This window comes from Pistacia vera, unplaced genomic scaffold, assembly GCF_008641045.1.
Source record: "Pistacia vera cultivar Batoury unplaced genomic scaffold, PisVer_v2 Contig213, whole genome shotgun sequence".
NCBI lineage: Eukaryota > Viridiplantae > Streptophyta > Magnoliopsida > Sapindales > Anacardiaceae > Pistacia > Pistacia vera.
Genome location: NW_022196017.1, coordinates 132,171 through 141,865, shown reverse-complemented (window position 1 = coordinate 141,865; position 9,695 = coordinate 132,171). Strand labels below are relative to the sequence as shown.

Here is a 9,695-nt window from a genome sequence, read left to right as displayed (position 1 = left end):
TCCATGTAAAAGGGATGAGCGTCCCCATTTAAAGGACGCTCGTCCCTGATTAAAATACAATTAAAAAATTTGTAAAACCTTAGGGACGGCCGTTCATTCATTAATTTTGGACAGGCGCCAACAAATAATGGACACCCGTCCTTCACCCAAATATGAAAAAAAAAATTTCTTTGGGGACACCCGTCCACCAATTGTGGATGGCCGTCCCTTACTTTTGGACGGGCGTCCGTAAGAAATGGACGCCCGTCCATTATTTTGCTTTTACAAATAAAAAAGAAACTCTTTGGGCGGTCGTCCAAAAATTATGGATGGCCATCCTTTCACTATGCATAGGCGTCCGTAATTAATGGACACCCGTCCATGCATTTGGCTTTTACAAATCTAAATAAAAACGATGGACGGCCGTCCTTTTATTGTGGACGGCCGTCCGTCCAAAAGTAATTCGTAAAAAAAAAAAAAATTTAACATTGGACGGCCGTCCCTAAATTGTGGACGGCCGTCCCTTCATTGTGGACGGGCGTCCATACTTAATGGACGCCTATCCATTCCTTATGGATGGCCGTCCATAAGGGTTGGACGGCCGTCCCTTATGTAAAGGACGGCCGTCCAACCATTATGGACTGCCATCCATACTTAATGGACGGGCATCCATTACTTATGGACGCCCGTCCACAATGTTATTAAAATTAAAAAAAAAAATTATTGCGTTTTTTTAATAAATATTTTTTGTTTACATACGCTTCTCCAACAACAAGCGCTAAAATTCTTCGAGTGAAAGAAAACCAGTGCCAAAATTCATCGTCCCCTTCTGCTTCATCGTTGCTATCTGTTCTTCGCCTCAGTGTTGCGTCTGTATTCCTCAGCCATTTCTTCCTGCAACAAACGTTTTCCTCATTTTCCAGCTACCGTGTGAAGAACGAAAGCTATAATCTTTTCATCAAACCATAGCCATTTTTTACAGTGGAAAGGGAGATCCATTTTTTACAGTGGAAAAGGAGATTAGAAAGATTTGTGCAGGTTAATAAACGATTTTTATATAATTTATGCATTTATTTAGTTTTTTACAGTGGGAATTTTTATATAACTTATCCATTTATTTAGTTTTGTATTATATTTTGGATTGAATATATGTTACAATAGAAAAAAAATTGATAGAGAAAATTTGTTGGTGATTGTTATGAATCAGATTTCGTGAACACTAGTATTGGATTTGCATTAAATTATAGAATATGGAAGAGTCCAGTTTGGCTCAGAATATGGAAGAGTCCAGTTTGGCTCAGAATATGGAAGAGTCCAGTTTGCCTCAGAATATGGAAGAGTTCAGTTTGCCTCATTTCAATGATGTTGAGGTAAATTGTACTCGAAACGTACTTTTTCGTTAAAATGATTTTAAATTTATTGTATCGTATTGTTTATTTTGATGTGTTGTATTAGTACATTCTAATTTTATATATTATAAAACTATTAAATCAGGAAAATGAACGTGATGAATTAGAAGATATGAGATGTGCAGAGGAAGAAGTAGAGCCTCATATTGGAATGGTGTTTGATTCAGTTGATAGTCTGGTGAAGTACTACAAACGGTATGGTAACAAAATAGGATTTGAAGCAATGATACGTATGTCAAAGAAAGGCGAAGATGGAGAGATGAGATATGTGGCAGTGGCATGTTCTTGTTATGGAAAGGAGAGATGTAAGTCCANCAGTGCTAGGACCATAGAAGAAAATTTAGATGAGTTCTTGAAAATGACCCTTGTACTCAAAGGCACTAGTCAAGAAATCAATGAGTCTAGCTTAGCCATGATCCTTCTGAACTCTATTACCGAGGAGTATCAGGTGGTCAAGAATGCCCTCCTTTACACTGGAACAATCCCTAGTCTAGACTTAATTGCATCAGGATTAAAGGTTAGAGAACTAGAGCTTAGGATTCAAAAGAAAAACAACAACAGTTTGTTTGTAAAGGGAAAGGGAGATTTTAGGCAATCTAAGAGTAATCCACACTTTTAACACTGGTTCTAGGAATAAAAAGAAGAGTAAGATCACTCATAAGACTAAAAGAGAGACAAGAAAATGTTTCTTCTATAACAAAACTGGACACCTGAAGAAAAATTGTTATGATTGGATTAGAAAAACAAAAACAGAAGAACACAGAGAGTAATATAGCCTTTAGTAAGAATTATGTCGAAGAATCAGAAGTCCTGACTGTATCAAGGTCTGATAACATAGAGGAATGGGGGGTTTCTTTTAAGCATCCAGTTGTTACAGGTTAGTGAGAGAAAATGATCTCTCTTCTCTCTAGGATTAGTGAAACAGTCCACCTTCCATCCTTTTTCCCCTCCACCCACCTCTCCTCTCTCCACCTTCATCACCCATCCTCCACCTTTACCAGTGTAAGAAGTCCTGACTGTATTAAGAATTTAAATCATCAAACGTCAAAGCACTAATAATATATCCATAAAGTTCATAGAACAAAATAGGGCATGAGGAGCATAAATCCACCTCATTCAAAAGAATATCTTGTCAATTTAATATCTTTCTATAAGTCTTTGTTTTTCCTCAAATACGAGTTCAGAGACATCAGCATTCTCTAATTCAATTTTAAGCCAGTTCCAATACGTTGCATCACAGGAATAGAACTCCCTCTACATACATTAAAAATACATATTGTTATTCNTAGCAAGTATTTTTATTGAATAAAATATGAGATTAGATTGTTGTTTGACGTCTTACTCATTGAGAGCACTTTCAGTTTTGTCAATACTTATTTTTGTTCATACGTCTCTTAAAGGCAACAATGGTATCAGAGCTTTGTTGCGATCTTGCAACTATGGCATCCAATCTGGTGCAACTTCAAGTTCTGCTGCTGAAAAAAGACAATTTTGGGAGATGGTGTACCCAATTCAAAGCTTTATTTGGAACACAAGATTTGTGGGATATTGTCAACTTGGGGTTTACTGATCCTACTCCAGAAGAAGAAGAGACTTATACCCCAGAATAGAGGAATGCTCTCAAGGATCAACGCAAGAAGGATAAGAAAGCTCTCTTTCTACTCTACCAAGGGTTGGATGATGACACATTTGAGAAAATTTCAGAGGCTAATTCCAGCAAAGAAGTATGGGACAAACTGGCTATAATCTACAAAGGAGTAAAACGAGTGAAGAAGCAACGTCTGCAGACATTGCGAGGAGAATTTGAAACTGCCCACATGAAGGAAAGAGAGGCTGTTTCTGATTATCATTCACGCTTAATCAGCATTGTGAATCAAATGAAACGAAATGGTGAAAAGCTTGAAGATGTTAGGGTGATTGAAAAGATGTTGTGTTCTCTCACTCCAAGTTTTGAACATGTAGTGGCGGCAATTGAAGAATCAAAGGATCTAGAGATCATGACCACCGAAGAGTTGTTGGGGTCATTGCGAGTACATGAGCTACGCATACGCAGGCATGATGAGGTTATGGGTTGTGAACAAGCCTTGGAATCGAAGATGTCATTTGATGGTGGCGGACGGGGCAGAGGACGTGGTAGTCTCACTTCTCGAGGATGAGGAAGGGGACATGGGAGTCCAAGCAAACCCCGAAATCTCCAATTTGGGGAAGGAAGATCTGGAGTACAATGTTGGAATTGCAAATCTATCGTCATTATGCCTCTGAATGTCCAAGCAAGGAAGATAAAACAGCAAACTTTGCTAAAGGTTCAAACAATGTCGAAGATGAGCCATCACTGTTATTTGTTCACGATGAACCACTTGAAGGGGGAGATTTATGGTACTTGGATTCGGGAGCCAGTAATCATATGTGTGGACGAAAGGAAATATTCGTCGAACTACATGATCACATCTGCGGACAAGTGACTTTGGGAGACGCCTCCAAATTAGCAGTAGCTGGGATAGGGAAGATAGCAATTTATCAGAAGAATGGAGCAAAAACATTTATCTCTAACGTGTATTACATTCCCAACATGAAAAGCAATATTCTGAGTCTTGGACAACTACTTCAAAAAGGACACATCATTCATATGGAGAATAACCTGCTGGAGTTGAGAAGTGCAGAAAGGTATCTTATTGCAAGGGTCAGAATGACCAAGAACAGAATGTTCCATTTGTATCTCAACACAAAGCTTGAACGATGTCTTGCAAGCATTATTGAAAGTGAAGCTGGAAGATGGCACTTACGTTTTGGGCATCTTCATTTTCATGGATTAAAGTTGTTATCTACAAGAAGTATGGTTCGTGGTTTACCAAGTCTAGAAGTTCCAAACCATATTTGTGCAACCTACGTCATTGGAAAACAAGCCAGATTACCTTTTCCCACTGGAGGTACATGGCGCGCACAAGAGACTCTACAACTTGTGCACACTGATATTTGCGGGCCATTAGAACCAAAGTCTTTTGGAGGTAATCGATACTTTATAACGTTTATTGATGATTTCAGCAGGAAAGTATGGGTGTACTTTTTAAAGGAGAAGTCTGCTACTTTTGATGTTTTCAAGACATTCAAAGCCTATTCTGAGACCGAGAGTGGAAACAAGCTTGTAACAATCCGGTCAGATCGCGGAGGAGAGTACACCTCTCTTGTTTTTCAGAATTTTTGCTAAGAACATGGCATTCAACATCAACTCACAGCTGCATATACACCTCAACAAAATGGGATTGATAAACGAAAGAACCATACGATCATGGACATGACAAGAACACTCCTCAAGGAGAAGAATCTGCCAAAGGTTTTTTGGGCAGAAGCAGTAGCTTGCTCAGTGTACCTACTCAACCGATGCCCAACCAAAAGTGTGAAGAACAAAACACCCCAGGAGGCATGGAGTGGGTTCAAGCCAAGTGTGGCACATTTGAAGATTTTCGGGTGTGNACGGTTAAATGTGTGTTCGCACATATTTAATTAAATCACCATTATTGTTAAATATTGATTGATTTTAATTGAGATAATGATGAATTAAATTAAAATATCTAATTGGGAGTGTTTGGCAAATTTAAGGGTTTTTTGGTTGGAGCCCAAGCCCATTCCATATGGGAATAGGGCAACTAAAATAACACTATAAAAGAAAAGTTTTAGTTGAAAAATAGTAAGAGTTTTTATTATTTCATTTGATTGAAAAAGAGAAATCCTCCAGCCCCAAAAGCACTCTCCCACGCCATTTTAATGTTTGATTGAAAATCAAACACTTTCTTTTTGTTTTCTTCTTGATTTCTTAAGGCCAAAGAGGATCTAGCAAATCCCTCCTTGGTTCTTGTTGATTGTCTTCGTGTGGACCTCTACGGTTCGATCCTACACTTGGATCGGTAGCAAACACATTTAGAGACAATATTGGTGGAGCCTCCAAACGTGGGTATGGTTTCTTAAACCTTGAACTGATTTTTCTGCAGATTTGATTATTTTATATAAACTATGATTTTTGTACCCGGATCTTGGTTCTAAGGAACGATCCATAGAGTTTATGTTTTTGTTTTCCATTGCGTAACTGGGTCGTTTACTAACAGTGGTATCAAAGCCTCGGGTATCAAATTTTACAGTTTGTTGTATGATTTATAACATGTATTTGGTTGATAACATGTTATTTTTGAAAAATCTACAAAATCTGCAAAATCTACAAAATCTGAAAAATCTGTTTATGGATGAATGATTCAAATGTAATAATGTGTTGATGAATGATATATTGGTTGGTTAATATTCTGGTTGAACGTATGTGCGTTTGATTTGATTTGGATTCGTGTTTATACATAAAAACTACAAAAACGCGAACTGTACGAATTGGGGATTTCCAGGTCTCACCCCGACGAAGATAAAACCTTCGCCGCGGCGAAGTCTATGGTGGCGAAGTAAATACAGTAGAACCTCACCGCGGCGAAGATAAAACCTTTACCGCAGCGAGGTCTGTAGCTTCCTCGCTGCGGCGAAGATAAAACCTTTGTCGCAGCGAAGTCTGTAGCTTTTTCAATTCTGTATTTTTTTGCGAAGGGAGCAAACTATAGTTTTTTAATAACCTGTAAAGCCAATGTACATTCTGCACATTTAAGAGGGTAATTAATATATAACCCACACGATTCAAAAAAAAAATTGATTGTTTTTGAAATGTATGCTTTGTACTTGTTTGTATATTGCATGGTGCCCGGTACTTGAGCCTTAGACCTAAGGGTGAATGTTTTAAATTATTTTGGGTATGTATGGTTGTAATATTTTTTTTTAAAATAGGGTCTGCGTGTCTTGCCTTCTCTCCTCTTCTTGATGTACATTCTTTTCTCATCTCATTCCCCTCGAATGTAAATCGAGGTTTCTAAATTTGTTAATGTAAAATTAGTTTAATATTAATTTTATTGTAAATTTAGAATGATGTTTTTGTAATGTACTTGGAGTTGGAGCAAAGGACGAGGCAACCATACTTGAAGACTCAAGATGCTTATTACAGGACCCCTAGGTGACCCACCGATTCCTCTAGGCTCGAGGAAATCAGTTTTAGTTAGGCCATGTACCGGCACGTTTAATATTTTGTTTAGAATGCATGCTAAGGTTGAATGTTGAATAACATGCCAAACAATGTCATTCTAACAAAGATAATAATCTGATGAGACATTAAATAACAAACCCCTCAACTAAGTATATTAAGTCACCTCTGCCTTCCATCACCATGGTTTTAATCAAACCACTGTTCGTCGAAACCTTGTTCGCCAAAGCGAAGGGTACACTTCTACCAGTGGGNTGCTGGGAATGAAGGAAATTCAGTTTGAAGGAGAGATTAACCAGTCCTAGTTTGAAGGAGAGAATGTTGGAATAACAAACCAGGACTGTTATTTACCTGGTCTTCAGCAAAGAAGTGGCGTGTGGGCTGGTCTTTAGCAAGTATGACTAGTTAAGTTGTAGTTGTTAATTTGACCAATTCTTTCTCCTGTTTTATCGGAAGTAGTTGTTGTTTTGTTTACTTAAAATTCTATAAATGTAGCAAGTATTTTTATTGAATAAAATATGAGATTAGATTGTTGTTTGACGTCTTACTCATTGAGAGCACTTTCAGTTTTGTCAATACTTATTTTTGTTCATACGTCTCTTAGAGGCAACAGGAACATCAGAGGATTAGTCTTGTGGGTTTCGATATATCAAATCCACCCTTTCCAATTAAATCATATTCCTCTGATATATCATTTGTTGCTTGCTGAATTTCGAGAGAACTGTATTTAATAGAATCCTTGATATACAACTCAGTCCTCAGCCCACCTGCAGCACAAAGAACAGGAGCTCCTGAGGATCTCTTCCGGAAGAGATTCTTATGCTGTGGAATTTTTGTACTCTGAGAAGGTGAAGAAAGTTGCTGACCTGATTTTTCTTGCTTAGAGTGAGTCCATGGAAAGCAATGCTCCCGTGAACCATAAATGGATGAAGAAATCAAATCGCTATCCGAGGAGCCGTGGATTTGAGGATAGCTTTTAATACTGGAGATAGACTGCTGATCAGGATTTTCTGCAGGTTGAGTATTCTGTTGGGGAACTGATTCTGACATGGAGTAAACCAACTTGTGCTCTATAAGTGCATCAGTTTCATTTGTTGTATGAGATCTCAAGATTTGCACAGCCAAGCTATCTTGAATTAATGCAAGCTTTGAAGGTATTTGTTTCAGATAGAACCTTTGATCCCTTCTCAGATGCCTGCAGGATTTGCAAGTTACAAGGAAAAATTGAGCACCTAATTAATACAGAATTTGGATGTGTTTTCAATCATAAATATGAAAGTATGACCTTATAGACTTCTTGACTCGGAACACAAGAATAGAATAAAGAGAAAACAATTACCTATCAAGTATAACCCAAGTTGCTTTACACGCTAAAACCTCTTGCACAATAACCTTCCTAAGGGGTGCTGCAGCAGTAACTTTAACTTCAATGCAGACCTAAACATGATCATATATATGGGAATTACAAACAAAATCGAAGAATAACCATGAAAAACTGTCTGTTTCCCTAATATGAAATTTGTTATACAACACAATTACACGTACAATTGCCAGAAGGAAAAACGATTTCTAATCATATGGTGACCATACAAGGTATTAATCTGTCCATTGATAGCAACAGAACTAGAGGCCCTTATTGACTAATATTCAAACCATCTATAGCATATATTACCCCATCATCATTACACGTCTCAGCACTTTGAAGAAGCATAGTTGCATATGCATCCGCTTTCGTTGTAACTTCTTCCTCCATAGCACGAACACTCGTTGCAAAATTATCAGCACATGCCTTGGCCTGGTAACCCACTATACCAACCCAAAACAAGAAAATGAATAAACAGCGTATTTAGGGGTTGATAAAAAGCACACCTTTAAGGAATCATAGAGGGATTAAAAATTTTGGGAAACATCTACGTCATTCTATAGCGAGGCGAGGCCCTCACTTAAACCTTGGGACTGAAGAGGATTCAAACTTGGGATCGTGTGCCCTAACCACAAGTCCTACCATTTGAGCTACACGAGAGTGGGTTACACTTTTATACTCATTTAAGTGAAAAAATTGTTACTAAACTGATGGGTTAAGTTGAGAACAGGTAAGCATGATAGTCTAAGTAAATAATAGTGTTGATATAATTATGAAAGCAATCCATCAAAGACTTACAGGGGTGAGTGACCCTATGCAAAACGCCAAGCACAAGAAGGGTATCACCTCCACGAAGAATGTCACCTCTCAGTCTAATTCTATCCACAGTGAGCTTAAGCTCATCTTGACCACGTTCCTTAGTTGCATCATATGCTATCACAACATAGGATGGTGAAGCAAGAGTCTCCATATATGAAACTAGGGACACAACAAATCAACTGGCTAGCTAATTTTTTTATTTTTAAGATAATAGTAACGACGAGTAGGGGGTTTTAAAGAGCGTAAACAGTTCAAAGGGTTTCGTAGAGCATGGGAAAATTGACGAAGGATTCGATCGGCTACCCAATCATCTGAATTTCGATAGAATTATCAAGTTTTGTTTATTTGTTTAAACATTTCTCTCTTCCTCTTTGACATTAGTGAGAGTACATTCTGATATGCTTCGAGATATTCTTTTGGATACTCGAATCACATTATACATATACCGGAAATTGGCACCAATTGCTTGCCGTCCAAGCCAAAGACAAGGAGAAGATTGCGAGGCGCTTCGTGAATCGTGACAGAAAACTGCATTGTGTTTGCGTTAAGATTACGTTTCTCTCTTCCTGATTGACATTGGCTGAGTTACTGACATTATCTCACAAAATGCTTATTATAAGCAGACACTACCGTGCACAGCTGGGCGCCCATGCCTATACCGCCCCTCATATTACGACCAAATTGGATTCGAACAGTGAAGTAACAGAGCTAAAAAATTTTTGCTTATTAGAAATGGCAGTGTCAATAATAAAATTAAAATGTTTGGCTATCGTTTGGTTCCTTTTGGAAATTCTACTATTAGTATTCCCAATAAAATTAAATAGTAAAATAATAAAAACTCATAATATTATTCAATCTTTTTTAACCCCTTAAATTTATTAATTTAATTAAATACCTCTAAATATTTTTTTTAGAAATTATAAAAATACCTCAACAACCCACGTTTATCAGATTCCGATCACCACTGCTGAAAGATGACCGGAATCTGGTATATCGGCATACTATCGACTGAATCTGGAGACGGTAGTGCATCGATCTAGCCTTTTTCGGCCAAATCCACGGT

The 9,695-nt window shown here is 37.8% G+C and overlaps 1 protein-coding gene across 2 annotated transcripts; it reads right to left on the bottom strand.

Moving 5' to 3' along the window:
* Positions 1-6,713: 6,713 nt before the first annotated feature.
* On the bottom strand, positions 6,714-8,820 carry LOC116129664. Of its 2 annotated transcripts, XM_031415383.1 has the most exons (5): positions 8,612-8,820; positions 8,123-8,256; positions 7,790-7,887; positions 7,317-7,645; positions 6,714-7,217 (listed from the first exon to the last, which is right to left on the bottom strand). In XM_031415383.1, exons 1-5 carry the CDS (start codon positions 8,781-8,783, stop codon positions 7,069-7,071), a joined length of 882 nt encoding a protein of 293 aa, XP_031271243.1. In that variant the 5' UTR covers positions 8,784-8,820; the 3' UTR covers positions 6,714-7,068. The 2 variants fall into 2 exon arrangements, with proteins under 2 accessions (XP_031271243.1, XP_031271242.1); XM_031415382.1 differs by having other exon boundaries at positions 6,714-7,645.
* Between the last annotated feature and the right edge of the window lie 875 nt (positions 8,821-9,695).

Coding starts and splice junctions, on each gene's coding strand:
- LOC116129664 (XM_031415382.1), bottom strand. CDS start 8,783: ATGGAGACTCTTGCTTCACCATCCTATGTTGTGATAGCATATGATGCA. Junction 8,257..8,611: donor GCATAGGGTCACTCACCCCT/GTAAGTCTTTGA, acceptor GGGTTGGTATAG/TGGGTTACCAGGCCAAGGCA. Junction 7,646..7,789: donor ACTTGGGTTATACTTGATAG/GTAATTGTTTTC, acceptor CAAATCCTGCAG/GCATCTGAGAAGGGATCAAA.